General features: G+C 40.9%; 1 protein-coding gene across 2 annotated transcripts in view; it reads right to left on the bottom strand.

Annotated features, from left to right (window-relative positions):
• LOC306846248 (zinc finger protein 521-like) overlaps positions 1-16,166 on the bottom strand; it is a 96,899-nt gene that overhangs the window by 37,949 nt on the left and 42,784 nt on the right. For both annotated transcript variants that reach the window (XM_079379480.1, XM_079379479.1), the window contains exons 3-4: positions 10,086-13,531; positions 9,668-9,752 (exon numbers count right to left, since the gene is read on the bottom strand). In XM_079379480.1, the coding sequence (XP_079235606.1) occupies positions 9,668-9,752; positions 10,086-13,175 (3,175 nt within the window). In that variant the 5' untranslated portion in view covers positions 13,176-13,531. The remainder of the gene's footprint in view (positions 1-9,667; positions 9,753-10,085; positions 13,532-16,166) is intronic.

Raw genomic sequence — 16,166 nt, 5'->3', positions numbered from 1 at the left:
AGAGAGCTAATGGTGTCATGTGGACAGAGATGGACTTTGCGCAGGTGGAGGTCTGCTCATGGGTGGATGCTCTGACTCCGGATACAAAAAAAACCTGCTTTAATGAACAGCTGGGTCACCAACGCTTGGCACCTTCATACTTCTTAATGATAATAATCATTACAACGTAAGCATCTTTCCCCAAAGTCGGCAGAGGTAGTAGACACCGGCAGGCAACGCTGCCATTAAGAAGCGAGAAGATGAGTCTTCATCAGAGATGTTCAGATGCTCAAACAAAATGACTCTAATCACTAATGAGATCAAACTGCAATTAACACTTCATGCTCTTAATGATGGGAAATGCTGAGCATGCCACGCTGCTGAACCTTGAAAATGACTTTAACTTCGAAATGATTTCCCAAATGAACATACACTTTTTCCACAGAAATGTTTTGTTCGGGGGAATGTTTGTCTAGATACGCATTTCAGTAGATCTGAACCTTTTAAGATGAAAGATATTACAACAACAAAGGCCTTCTATATGCATATGCTTAAATTCATGTCTAAACCCAATAAAAATGTTTATTGCAGTAACGAGATGGAAAGGGGTGACCTGTCATATTTGTGAAAAGAGTTTTATTGTATGTGTGAATATTTTCCATGCAAAAAAGGCAATGATTCATCAATAAATTAAAGTTATTACTTAAACTAAATGTATAAAAACATACACAAAAGTCCTCCAGAAAGCCTTATATATGGCATCTACACACACAACATATGTGCATGCAGCTCCACTGTAAAATAAATACAACGGTGATTTTTAAATGAAAGAATTTGTTATTAGAAGAGTGAGAGTTAGAAGCATGCAGACATTTTCTTCTTAAATTGTCTACAGATGAGAAAAAAATCATGGTAGATGATTTTGTTAATTCCTACCAAATTAATTTGGATCTGTGTGTTGGATTAGCAGGATTGGATTGAGCTCTGATGCTTTGACAACAACCCAGGATTCTGTCAACTTGCCAACAACAACAATATTAATAATAATGAAATGTGTCTAAATATGTCTGCTTAATTATTAAGAAAAAAACAAATTGGATAAACCTTTCACATCAACACATAAAACATCTGAGCAACAGAAGCTGCTCCTTCTGTATCCCCCTCACTGTATTTCACAGAAACCTTTGTCTTGTGAATACAGCTGTCAGTGTGGGCATATCACAGGCCATTATCTGCCCCATCCACATTCATTATTGAAGCTAATGATCTGTTGTCCTCCATGCACCTCAATGAAGGAGGACTACATTAGAAATCTCTCAAGTTAATTAGTAATTAGAAATGTAAAAAATTAATCAAAGAAAGAGAGTGCTTCAGGTTTGAGTCTCAAGGTGTGTGTGGGGGGAGAGGCAATATGGGTAATGAAATGCTGATGGTCCTCTTTCAAGGGCATTTCAACACCATGCAGCAACAACACTAATCAATGGAGCTTATTTATTTATTTTATATATGGGCGTTTCTTCAACTACAGGCACTTTAGGCTCTATATGGACTTTCAAGAAAACACATTTTTACTGTGCAATTTTCATACTAACACTATTCAAATTGTTCAAATGTATAATTATGTTCATAGCGTTGGAATTAATGATGCTGAAAATCACATTACAAACATTTTTGACTAAAATGGATTACTGTTGTCTTGCTATGGGTGACTTCTTAAAATTTGGATGCACTGTAAATACATACAGTACAATTTTAACCATATATTCACACATTTAGCAAACTTTGAAAAAAAATATTGCTTGAAAATTATGCATAATAAAAACATTTAACTCACCAGGTTATATGATATTAACCTTCATTTTTCACCTTCGGTTAATATCTCATATCTCATCTCAAGAATGTTTTACACTAACACTCCTCTGTAATAAAAGTGATACGCCACAAATTAAAAAAAAAACTTTGTATAATTTCTCATCCACATGGCGTCCGAGATGAATATGAATGATGGATTTTAGAACAATAATCCTTTAAAAAAAAAAAAAAGTCTGGGACAAGCTGTTAAAACAATAAAATCCCTGTCAGAACATATAAAGAAGGTTGAGCCAATTCAAAATGGCCAAAATACTGACGTCTAGGTATGATGGTGGTGGGGTTTACATAAAAAGTATTTGCTTACATTGCTGTATGTATATGCATGTACACAATTTGAACTGATATCAATGTTTGTTACAAGCCAACTGTTCCAACTCAACATTAGCATAAACACAATCATAATAAAGACTAAGCTGATTTGATAAATGTTATGGTACATATGAATATAAAGCTCTATAGGGTATTCAGATGAAGTTCAGCTCCTGGTGTTGATTTCGTTTATAGGTGCTGGGAGCTGGGAAAGATCTGGCGTGTGTTCACTTGTTTGAAGCACCTGAATCTTATTAGAACACTCTGGAACATTCCACAGAGTTCCATGACTGCAGCCAGAGGGCATCATGAAGGACTTCAATGAGAGAGTTCACTAATCAGCATCCTGTTCACCAGCAGAGCCCAGGGGGCCAAAGCAATAAGAAAAACAAGAGAAACCAAACTGAGCCAAGAAACGCAACAAACACAGAGACCTCTAAAAATCTACAGAATACATATCAAGTCATGTGTAACAGTTGCTGTGTGCCCTTGTGAAGAAGTACACATCAGCACACATTTAAAGAAAGAACTTATTATGGAAATAATATACTTTAAAAGAATATGAATGAATAAGAACTGAATGTAATGTTTTCAGACAATGAATGTAAATGAATGTTTACTACAATAAAAATGTATTATAGTTTAAATATATATTAAATGCAGTTAGTTGAGTGTTTTTTGCCCTCTTAAGTAGGACTTGGGTGCATCTTTATATGTAAGTTCACAATAAATTGGATTGTTTTTTAAATGAGGTTTAAGTGTAGTGCTGAATTTACTGAGAAACATTTATGTTAAACTTACATATATTTTAATGTCATTTCTATTGAAACTTATGTGGCATTACACATTTTTAATTATTGTTGCAATGCAGTACTTTTAAAATATATTAACTTTAAATGTAGTATTTAATAACAAACTGCAGTTAAAATTATAATGCTGTACCTTACATGTGCTTTACTGTGTTAGTAAACACATCAAAATTATTGTACTTCTTTAAAGCACAACAACAAATATTAAAATATAATGTTTATTCTATACATGTACTTTTAAGTAAAACTTGTAACTTGACATTAACAAATTAACAAGTGTGTAGTGTACTGAAATGAACCAAAATGGCGCCGCTGTCTTCGGACGCCGTCCAGGCCGCTCCGCTGAGATTTTGCTTTAATTTACTTTTTTACTTACTTTTACTTTCTCTTTTTACACATTTCACATCGGCACTGATCACCTATAACATAGAGACACTTTTGGACATTGGAAACCGCTACACCAACCTGTTCAAGGACACTTTAGCCATGAATCCAGCATGGCCTCTGGAGATTCTTCGGAACGCGGAGATAAACAATAATCCCCCGAGGCGAAGGATCAAGAAACACAGCGGGAAATGCGCTGGGATTTGAGATCAGGAAAAGGGCTCACAGTCCTCGTCCAAGCATTCTGCTCGCAAATGTCCAATCCTTGGAGAATAAGATGGACGATCTTAGAGCCAGGATTAGTTTCCAACGGGACATAAGGGACTGTAATATCCTTTGTTTGTCCAAAACGTGGCTTTCGTCCTCGGTCCCGGACACCGCTGTAATGCCGAGTGATAACTTCTCTGTTTTTCGGATGGACAGAACAGCAGAGGCCGGTAAATCCAGGGGTGGAGGAGTATGTTTCATGATTAACAAGAAATGATGTGACCCCAGGAATATCTCCATTCTGTCGCGTTCCTGCTCCCCTCATCTGGAACATCTTTCCATTACTTGCCACCCATTTTATCTGCCCCGGGAGTTTTCATCGATAATAGTTACTGCTGTTTACATTCCACCACAGGCAGAGGCACAGGCTTGGCTTTGTCTAAGCATCACGATGTGCTCAGCGGCTACACTAACAAACATCCTGACGCTGCCTTCATCATCGCGGGAGACTTTAACAAAGCCAACCTCAGGCAGATCATGCCGAACTTTCATCAACATGTATCCTGTCCAACTAGAGGACCAAACACACTGGATCATTGCTACACTCAGTTTAAGAATGCCTACAAAGCCCGCTCATTACCGGCTTTTGGCAAATCGGACCATGCCGCCATTTTCCTCACACCGGAATACAAACAAAGGCTCGTTCAGGAACCTCCGGTGCAGAGAGTAGTGACGCGCTGGTCCTCCCACTCAGAGGCTATGCTGCAGGTGGCTCTTGATGATGTCGACTGGGACATGTTCCGGGCGAGCTCTTCTGACGTCAGTGAGTTCATGGATGTAGCATTAAGCTTCGTAAACACGCTAACCGAGCAAGCTACAGAAACAATAACGATAAGGACATTCTCCAATCAGAAAACGTGGGTGGACAGAACAGTCCGTGCTGCGGTTAACACACGCACTGCCGCTTACAATGAGGCTCTTCTGACCGGGAATACGAGCGAGTACAAAGCATCGTGCTATGCTCTCCGACGCGCAGTAAGAGCCACCAAACACAGATACAGAGAGAAAATTGAGTCTCATTTCCAGCTCAATGACTCTCGACGGCTGTGGCAGGGACTGAGGACCATCTGTGCCTTTGGAAACAAATCCTCCGCGGAGGTGAGAGCAGATCCGTTGCTGGCCGACTATATATATACTACATCTTCTACGGCCGCTTCGATCGCAACAGCGGCGGTGGGTCTCTGCCATCCAGCACGTCAGGAAGCAGCAGACAGAGCAGCGATGATCCTGTAATCACCGTGTCGGAGGATGAGGTTCGGAGGGCGCTAAAGAAAGTGAACATCAGGAAAGCAGCCGGACCTGATGGGATAACCGGCCGTGTTCTGAGGTCCTGCGCTGATCAGCTCGCTGGTTTGTTCACTTCTATCTTTAATGAGTCCCTTGCTACCTCAGTGGTTCCCACCTCATTCAAACAATCCATCATTATCCCTGTGCCAAAGAACAATAAACCCTCTTGCCTGAATGACTATCGCCCAGTTGCCTTCACATCTATAGTCATGAAGGTTTTTGAGAGACTTGTAAAGAGCCACATCTGCTCCTCCATACCCGATACTTTGGACCCCCTTCAGTTTGCCTATCGCCCAAATAGATCCACTGACGATACCATCTCTCATGTCCTCCACTCTTCCCTCACACACTTGGACAGCAACAATGGGAATTATGTAAGGCTGCTATTCATTGACTATAGCTCAGCTTTCAGCACTATAGTCCCCATCAAGCTGGCTTCTAAACTCAAAGACCTCGGCCTAAACTCCTCACTCTGTGACTGGATTCAAGACTTCCTCACCGGCAGACCTCAAGTGGTGAAAGTTGGCCAGTTCACCTCAAACTCCATCACCCTGAACGTAGGAGCCCCACAGGGCTGTGTCCTGAGTCCCCTGCTCTACTCTCTCTACACGCATGACTGCGTGTCCTCTCACAGCTCCACATCTATCATCAAATTCGCTGATGATACTGTGGTTCTGGGCCTCATCTCCAACAACAATGAGACCGCATACTTGGATGAGGTAGACAGACTCACATCATGGTGCCAGGACAACTGCCTCTCTCTGAATGTGAGCAAAACTAAAGAGCTGATCATGGACTTCAGGAAGAGACAGCAGCAGCCCTACACTCCTCTTATGATCAATGGGACCCCTGTGGAGAGGGTGAGTAGCTTCAAGTACCTCGGTGTAAACATCTCAGAGAACCTGACTTGGACTACACACATCCAAACACAGGTTAAGAAAGCCAGGCAAAGACTGTACCATCTGCGACAGCTGAGGAAATTCAGGGTCTCACCAGCAATCCTGAAAACTTTCTATTCAGGGACCATAGAAAGTGTATTGACTCAGTGCATCTCAGTGTGGTATGGAAACAGCTCCAATCAGGACTGCAAAGCACTACAGAGAGTTGTGCGCTTAGCTGAGCGCATCTCAGGATCTGCTCTCCCCTCTCTGCAGGACATCTACCTCAAACGCTGAAAAAATAGAGCTGTCAAAATCATTAAGGACTCAAATCACCCTGGTAACCGTCTATTCACTTTGCTTCCATCTGGTAAGTGCTTCCGTAGCCTGATGGCAAAAACTGAGAGACTTAGGAGGAGCTTCTTCCCCCAGGCCATCAGGCTCCTAAACTCTAACTCTGTGTCATAACATCACTTGACTCCATGTCAATATCACCATATCAATAAGCTATTCATAATTTTTCTCTACCTCATATTGCTGCTATTTAAATAACCCTTACAACTTTTTTGCACATTCTTTTTGCACATTCCTCTTTATTACTATTTAAGTCAACAACATACTGACCAGCACATTTATATTTTATTTTTTTTAATCTTTTATTTTATTTTATTCTTTATTTATTCTTATTCTTTTTCTACTTTTCTTTATCTTAATATTTGTATTCTATATAATTGCACTGTCCTTGGAGCGGACCTGACCTACATTTCACTCCTGGTTATACTCTGTATAATTGTGTATGTGACAAATAAAAATCTTGAATCTTGAATCTTGAACTTTCTTTAAATATTGGCTTTTAATTAATATTATATCAATTACAAGCCTTAAGCCTTTTATTTAATATTAACTGCAAGTGCAGTAAAAAAAAAAACAACAAAAAAAACAACAACAACAAAAAAAACATACTTCCAAGATTTGAAGTATACTAGAACAGCCACAGGCTCAGTACCTGCCTACTTCCACTCACTATTATGAAATTTCATTCCCTCTAGAAGATCTACTAGTGAGCATAACTTTCCAGAACATTTTCATTCACCGTTCCTGGCTGGTGGAATTGTCTTCCCATCGCCATCCATAATGCTGATTCCCTGACAATTTTCAAGCGACAGCTGAAAACACATCTCTTTCATCACCATCTGACTTCATCTTAAAAAAACATAAAAAAATAAAAATTTGCTTCTCTTTACTTAATCCCCAGTCTAGCTTGAATTTATTTGAACAATGCCTGAAACTTGGTATAACGAACACGTCCTGTTTCTATTTGCCTCTTTAAGATGAATCACTTGATATATTCCCTAATTGTAAGGCGCTTTGGTAAAAGTGTCTGCTAAATGAATAAATGTAAATGTAAATACTAATGCTAATACATAGGCACGTATTTTGCACAAGTGTGTAAATGAATTAGGAACAACAACAGAGTGTCTTTAAAAGCCACCGTTTGTGCAGAACTACTTCCTTCGGCCACAGATTGAAATCTCAGTTTGACAGTTGAATAGCTGAGCCCAAGCCTCCGTTACTAATTCCAAAAGATCACTTTAGAACTAGTAACGAAGGAACACTGACTTGCTTCATTAAAAGCTTATTGTATCATTGTATTAAAAGCAATGTATTATGTGTAGTAAAGTATTATGAGAGAGAGACTGAATGAGCAAGTGTGATTACCTGCATCTGATACAGCATTCATTCTTCAGATCAATCTCATATTCACAATAAAACATTAGTTTGAATGTCCAATGAGGAAATATCTTTGTCGTACTATCCTTTCATCTGTTAAGAGTGATTTCTGATAACAGTGCTGTTCTTTTTATTTGATAAAACATGTATGTGTTGAAACGGCTAATAATAAAATGTGACATTCTGTAGTTTTGTCTCATATTCATCTTTTGATCATATTTGCAAATGTCTTGACTCCACAGCCAACAGAGCGATTTTGTCTTTACTGTTCCAATACTTATGGAAGAGACTGTACATAACAAAAATGTATCCAGGAATTTCTTACTGAGTGAAAGGATGTGCTCAAATGAGTGCCTGTTTGGAAAGACCAACAAAATGAGATAGAATATTGTAAAGAAATTATTATTTTTTTTCATCTGACTGGCATTAATGAAGCAAGCATCAATCTGATGATCAATTTAAATAAAACTCACTAACAGGACATGTTACACACCATAATAAACGTCATCGACAATAATGTCTCTCCACTGCTCTGTTTATCCACTTCATTCCTCTTCTTTATTCAGAAGATTTTCTCCTCTCTCCTTTCAGCATGACATCAGCCCACAGCGCTGCTTCACACAGAGTGGCCTGCTGGACAACAAATGTGCATCCTACACTGCTCCAAGCCTGCACCAACTGCTCTCTGCCATCCACCTCACCCACCTTCCTCTGGCTGGGCCGCCCAGGCCATACGCTCCCCATGGAGTGCCGGAGTGACACAAGGCTGGATGTGTTTGCTGCTTCAGCATGAGCCCCTGTAATCAGCTACCCCACCTCACGCCACATGCAGGACGCCCATGTGTGACCGTCCTTGAGAAGGTGGCCCACCAACTTGGCAAATGCTTTAGAGGAGGATGGAAATTTGCCCTTTTTCCCTTTGCCTGATCTCATAAAATCTGAAATATGTTGAGGATATTCTGACATATCAAGTGTCACTGGCTGGATCATGCACATGAGTCAAACGAAAGGAAGACTTTCAACAAAAGAGTAAACAACTAAACAGCAAATCTGGATTTGGGCCGATCACACGGTGAGTTTCTATCCGCAGGCACTTTAGTGCTCCTGTGGCCAAGATCAGTCCCTACTGTCCAGTTCACACCTACCTCCACCTCCTTACCTTATCCAATTGCCTTCTGGAAGATGTCTCTGTGGAAATCAGCAATATTTATGACTGTGAATCAAATCTGCCAGGAAAAAAGGCACAAAGCACACCTTTTCATATTTACGAACCACAAGGCCAGGTTACAATGACCTACTGGCTTTTGTGCTCATGTTTAATGGCATCCCATTCTCTACATATTTAGAGTTATTGATGGCAATAAAGCATGGACATGTGCCTAGAAACAACACCCTGAAGAGCATAGCACCCGCTCCATTACATAGGCTAATAACACTGACAGCTGAGCGCAGATAACCCCGCGGCCCCCTGTTTCACTGCATCTATACAGATGGCCATTAACAGGAGAAAGTGTGCCCTTTTTCCAAGGGAAAAGGATATTTAAAGCTTCTCAAATATGGACTTTGCTTTTTCTCTTTGCAGTTTTGACACATGCTGGTTTATAGGGAATTACAGTCCAGATTTACACATACTTGATGGGAGACTGCAACAGAACACGAATCAGCAGAACCAACTGAAAACTGAAAGCTTCTATATCTATTGAGAAAAATGGAACATGCTTCTCCCAAGCAGAGAGGCAATTCTGTTCTGACACATTCTCTTGCCATAAAACACAACAAATCATGAATAGGAATAAATCTAGTAATGAATAAAGAACAGGAGAGAAGATAACCACATAAGACCCTTGACTAAATCTGTTATTTTCCTGAAATACAACATTCCTCCCTGACATTTTGTTCCCTTGATCCTTTTTTTTTTCAAACACTCAAACTGCATTATTTAACCACATTTAAGTTTTACAACCCTGTTTTGTCCTTGACTATATCCAAGAGTCATATTCCAGTAATACCATTAAAGGTGTAATAAATAAAAAGATCCAAATGGCGAACAAGTTACATGATCATACTTAACAGCAATACACAAACATGACATTGAAATTGAATTGACAAATGTTTAGCCACATCTTACAGATCCAATTAAAACAGTCTTACCTAGCATATGATTGGCCACATGGACCTGAATGTCCCATTTACTGTAGAAGACCATCTGACACTTGATGCATTGGTAAGTCTTCTTCTAAGCATTGGGAAAAAAGAACCACCAAATAGAAATTAATTGTGTTGGGCAATGATGCTGAAACAAGAAAATGCATGTCGCTTATAAATGTGTTTTTGCATCTCCTTTTGGAAACTCTTTATTTTGATGGTCCCCCACCAATGAGAGTTAGTTGACATGTAGTTGTAAAGTAACTTATAGTCAACAGTATGTCTAAATGGGACCATCAAAATAACCATTATTATGTAAATAGTACAACCCAATAAAAATTCATTAGCAACAATAATTATCACTATTAATGTGGCAAATGTACTGAATATGCACTGTATAAGTTTACTATAAGGCACACCTTACCTCGTCACTTTGGGTTGGGCTAACTCGTGACATGGGGGAGCCATCGGGGGTCCGTAACAAAGCTTCTGGTGTTTGGTCTCTGTGCACTGCCTGCAGGTGTGCTTGAAGCTCTGCTTCAGTCTCAAATTTCACATTGCAACTGGAACAGCGGGTCTTGGAAACAGAGGGTGATACTGATGAAGACGATGAGGAAGAACAGGCAGTCTTTCCCTTTACAAGACCAGGGCTAAGGCTCTCCCCATGGGTCCACCCAGCAGCAGGACCCATCAAGGTTTGAGACCCTTGATGCAGCTGCTTCCCTCCATTTACACTCGCGCTCTTGCTACCAGCAGCATTGACACATAGCGTGCAAAGACCATATGTCAAACCATTAATGTCAAGTTTAACCAAGTCCTGCTTAGAGTGGAACTCTTTGAGACATGCAGCACACTTGACGACTTTCTGGCTTTGACTGTGTTGAAGTGCTGTGCCAGCTGAGCATGCAGTTGGTTGATTCGTGGATGCCACTCCAGTCTTTTGCATGTGAAAGGTGCCGTGGATCTTGAGTTCTAGAGTTGAGGTGACAGTCTGCATGCAGACCACACAGCGGAAGCCAGTCAAAGAATTGCGCAAATCGGGATGCATCTGACAATGCTCCAGGAAGTCTTCCTCACTCTGCAAAGGTAATTTACAGATCCGGCAGCTGCCGGTGTCCAGGCTTTTGCTGTGAGTGACCTTGTGTTCTGTAAGAGTAAGTAGAGAAGGGAAGCGCTCTCCACAAATGGGACACATGTAGTGTTTGACAGGCCCTAAGTGCGTTTGCATGTGCTCCCGAAGTCCTCCCTCTGAGAAAAAGGTTCTAGAGCAGACATTGCATTTGTGGTTTCCTTTGATCATTTCTGCCTTCCTCTTGTGTATAGCACTCTCACCAGGTCGAATGTTATGGTCACGAAGTTGGTGATTGGTTAGGAGAGACTCCATGGTATAAGATGCACCACAGATGTCACAGCTATACATGATCTCTGAGGTATCAAAGTCTTCTTCGCTGCCATCCCGACTGTTATGAGACTCCCCTGCAACAGTTCCTCCATGACTGTTGATCAGAAAGGCCTGTAATTCTCCATCATCTTTGACAACTGAATCACCGCTACCGGATGTGGATCCATTGGTGCTGCAATTCTGGGTCTTTCCCTCAAATACACAGTGCTTTTCACGAAGGTGACGTTCTAGCAGATAAACAGCATGGAAAGCTTTGCAGCAAAAGTGACAATTGTACTTCTTGCTATGGGTGGTAATATGACACTGCAGCTCTACTTCGGTGCCAAAGGACTCACCGCAAAAGATGCAACGGTGAGAACAACCCTGATTTTCAAGGTGACTATGTTTGACATGCATTTGAAGGTCAGCTTCAAGCCTGAAATCCCAGTTGCAGGAAGTACATCGGTATACCTTTTTCTCATTACTGTGCTTCACCGCAAGATGGAGTTGAGTTGACACTTTAGAGTCGAACACCTCCTGGCAAAGAGTACAGCGAAAAAACATAAAGGTGTGCATATCCAGAAGGTGCTTCTGCAAGTCATCCACAGATGTGAACTGCTTGTCACAGCTCTCACAGATGTAGTATGTGGACATGATGGTGAAATGTGCAGCCACATGTTTCAGAAGAGACTCCTGGTTAGGAAAGTCCTTGTTGCACTGTGAACAGGTTAGCTGTGGCACGACACCATCAAGGTGGGTCTTTAGGTGTGTCTGGAAAAGGTCTAAACTGGTGTACTTAGCACCACACTGGTTACAAATGAACTCACTTGAACATAAGGAAGTGCTGTTCTGTTTGAATAGCGAGGCTTGTTCTACAGAGACTGGAGATGAGGGGCTCAGGACTCGCAGAGATCTTCTCCCATTGTTGATATAATTCAGGGCAAGAGGGATGTTCTTGTGGTTCTCCTTTATGTGCTTGTTAAGCTTTATGACACTGTTAAAAATGGGGGAGTTGGTACAGTAAGAGCAGGAGTAGATCTCCACAATGGGATCTTTTGGAGTGACCGCTAGAGGAGAATCAAACTGTACGCTTCCAGAGTCGCAATGCGTCTGTCTGACATGTTCTTCTAGAGTGGCCTCAGTTAAAAATCCCATAAAGCACTTGGGGCAAAAAAATGCATTGCTTTCTTTGGCGACTGGATTAGGAAAGCCATGGGAGCACCGTATGTGTTCTTGCAGAGCATTAAGATCTCCAAGAACCTCTGGGCAAAAATTGCACTGCAGCAGGTCATCGGACAGGTTAGCAAGTACACCCAAAGGATCCTTGGCGTCGTGGATCTGTTTCAGGTGCTCATTCAAATTGCAAAGGGATGGAAGGATCTCCAAGCAAAATTGGCAGGTATGAGCCTGTTCTGGCTTGTCAACATGTTTGGTCTTAAGATGAATCTGCAGCACAGCAAGGCTTGAGAAAACTTGTTTGTTGCAGTAAATGCAGCTGTATTCGATTTTTGGCTGTTTGGCAGATCGCCCATACATGTTATTATGGGTGGCCCTCTTTCTTCTCCCGCGTGTCTTGGGCACTGCAGAAGTGGCCTCAACCATGGTTGAACTGTCAACAGAAAGGTTGGAGTCTGGGGTAGTGCTTGAAACAGAAGTATAACCTACGGGCAACACGGAGGGGCTATTGCTGGACTCTGGGAGTTGGTGGATATCCATGTGAGTGTAAAGCTCCTCTACAGTAGGGAATTGCTCAGAGCAAACAGTGCATGCATTGCTCTTTCCATCTCTCCCATGCACCTGATCGATGTGGCTCAGAAGTGTTCCTTCATCACCGAATGGCTCGTGGCAGTAGATGCACTGCAGGCCAGGTTCTAGACTCCCTCCTACAGGAGAGGAGCACTCTGGGTGGCTTTCTGCAATGTGCTTCTGCAGTTCCTCAGGCATGTCAAAACCCTCCTCACAGCGGCTGCATTTGCGTGTCTCTTTTAACCTCCACTCTTGAGGGGACCTTGTATTCGCTCCATCCTTCCCACGTTCATGCACCTGCATGTGTCCGTGAAGCGAGTTGGTGGACAAGAACCCCCGGCGGCACACTGGGCATTTATGGGGCTTGTTGGCAGCGTGCGTTTTCATATGGATCTTTAGATGATCGCTGCGTGAGAAAGCAGAGTCACAGTCTCCACAGTGGTACTTTTTGTCACCGGTGTGAAGTTTGATGTGTCGATCACGGCTGCGCTTGTGCTTGAACAAGCGACTGCAGTATGTGCAGCTGAAGGGAAGTTTATCTCTGTGACACTGCTCGTGGCACTTAAGGAAGCTCAGGCGACTGAAGGATTTTGCACAAAACTGGCATGGGTATGGTAGGCCTGCACCTCCTTCATCCTCACCGTATTCATATTCATCGACATGGCCTGGAGACGTGTGGTCTTTACTAGATGGCGATGATGCAGGCCAAGAGCAGGATGGGTCATCTTCTATATCAGTTCCATCTGTCAAAACAAAAACAAAAAACAGAAGATAAGACCTTTTTACTGTTTGGTGGTACACAGATGCAACAATATGTCTGTCTTCTGACAAATTTTATTTGTGAGAAATCTCTCCATTCAAAATTATATTAGTTTTGGTATGTATTTGCTAGTGTACTGGTAATTACTGCTACTCTAAGTATGCTCGTCTTTCAAACGATCATCAGTTCCTACAGAAAATATACTTGTTTTGCAAGTCATTATGCATTAGTCAAAGACTTGCTGTAGGAAAATTAGTAGAGTATGTTGTGGAAAAAAGACTTTGCGTTTTACTGTTCTTATTTGTATGCAATTGTTTCCCTAAATCTGCTTTGAAACAATGTATTTCATTAGCCCCGTTTCCACCGCAGGAACTTTGCCCAGGAACTAGGGACTTTGGGCCGGTACTCGGTGTTTCCACCGCAGGAACCAGGATCTAAATAAAGTTCCGGGTAAAAATTTGCCCCTCAGAAACTCCCAGCTTGCGAGGTAGTACTTTTTCAAAGGTCCGGAACTTTCGGGGGCGGGACTTGGGAGCTGAGCATGCTGATTGGTTGAGTTCACGCTGCATTGTATTTCAACCACCATATTCGCATAATTGTTTCTAAATATTACTGTTATTGTGTCATGAAAGTGTTTTTAAAGTGTTTCAGGCGAGAATGTAGTTGTTTAAATATCAAATATGCGGTTTATTTATAAAGACAGCGCCTATTTGAAAATGTGCTTCACCGATTTCAGAGACATGAGCTCCACACGATCAACGGGCGCTCTGTGCTCATGTTTCCCGACGAGAGCAACCTCAACTCAGCTAGTCCTTCTGACATTTGCCGCTGGCTCTGATGTCTCTGTAGTGGTTAAACATAAGCTGTAATTCGATTTGGGTAAATCTAACAGGTAATCTTTGTTCTTTATTCTATTATTCTATTAATCTATTAATATGTTAAAACTAAAATTTTAAAAAGGCAATACTGTTTGACATAATATTTTGTTTCATTGTAATATATGTACATTCCCTGAACTACATTTCTTCGGCTATTAATATGTTTAAATGAAACCTAAAAGAGGGAGTGGTGTTTGATATTATATTTCATCTTATTGTAAGCACAGTGAGGAAAATTGCAGTAGCCGGGGCAAGCTGACTGACGTTATCAAGTACGCTGCTCTTTGCAGAATTACCGTCTGTTCACACTCCCAAGTCGAATTTGTTAAGTCCGAACTACCGAGGATGCAATCCGAAATTTGCGTACTTGGTATTGAGAAACACGCACAGACCTACGTCACCAGACTATTTGTCTAATCTTCTCGGTACTTTAGACCACGATGGAAACGCAGACAGCAACAGGTCTGGGGGAAAAAAGTTCATGGAACAAATGTTCCAGGTAATTTCGGTGGAAAAGCGGCTGTTATGCATCCTATTCAAATAAACCTGACTTTAACACTAAGTTCAGTCATGTTTTTAATCATTTGCTCTTTTCATGTGTGGTTCTAAGGTGTTGTGGAGATTTACTTGAAGTATGTATCCAATAATGCGTGCAATCAATTCAAAGGTTGCTAGTCAGCACTGACAATGACAAACTAAAAGGTTTATTCTCTTAATTATTTGCATTTAAAGCATCCACCACTGTCATTAAAGTGCCATTTGTGTACAAATTCTCCGCCTTGAACAATACATTCCAAGACAATCACTGTCAGACTTGAAAATGCCTGGTGTGAAAAAGTACAAGCACTTGATGTGAAAAAGTACAAAAGTATTTATTTATTTATATAAATACTTAATATTTTGTGGACTCTGGTGCTGATTTGTTATAGTGTGATATCCACTTCCAGGTGTCTGTCAGAACATATAAATGACCTTTTTAAAATAGATGCAGCATAAAAAGCCTCAAACTGTTGAATGTTGTGCACCCACAATATTTCAGTTGTGAACTTTTGCATGCGGTTCAAGGATCAACCCATGAGCATTCAGGAATTGTATTTAGAAGATTATAGTTTAACTCAATAAAAGGTCAGTTTTGACATCTATTTAGTTTATAATCAGTTGATTTACTATATGAAGGTCTATGCTTAAGCCTGATTTATACTTCTGCGTCGGACATACGTCGTAGGCTGTGTGTCAGTTTTCATTTATATTCTGCATCGTTATACACAACGACGTGCAGTACACATGCAAACCGCTAGTCTGCAGTGTCCATGGGCATGTTGCTGGTGTAACCCACAGTATCAAGGCAAAAGCCGAAGAAGAAGCAGCTTATTGGAAAAGCATCAGCTGTGACGGTGGCAAATAAATGTCAAAGAACAGATCATTTATTTAAAACTACAAAAAAAGAGACGACAATGGAACAGGAGAAGATGGCATTCTTTCAATCGCCACAAGGACCAGCTGATCAACATTGTTTGTTGCGGACAACAAAGTGATGTATAATGCTATGTTTTATAATAAATGATAAGACACTTGTTCTTTGCTTTGTTTAATTTTAATTAAGAAGGAGTAACATTAAAATACAGACATGGCCAAAACTATTGGCAGCCTTGGAAATATGATCAAAGAAGCCTGTAAAAATCAATCTGTATTGTTAATCCTTTTGATCTTTTATTTAAAAAAAAAAAATCACAAAAATCT

This window comes from Barbus barbus (genome assembly GCF_936440315.1).
Source record: "Barbus barbus genome assembly, chromosome: 26".
Classification (NCBI taxonomy): Eukaryota; Metazoa; Chordata; class Actinopteri; order Cypriniformes; family Cyprinidae; genus Barbus; species Barbus barbus.
This window is presented reverse-complemented; position numbering and strand designations above follow the sequence as displayed.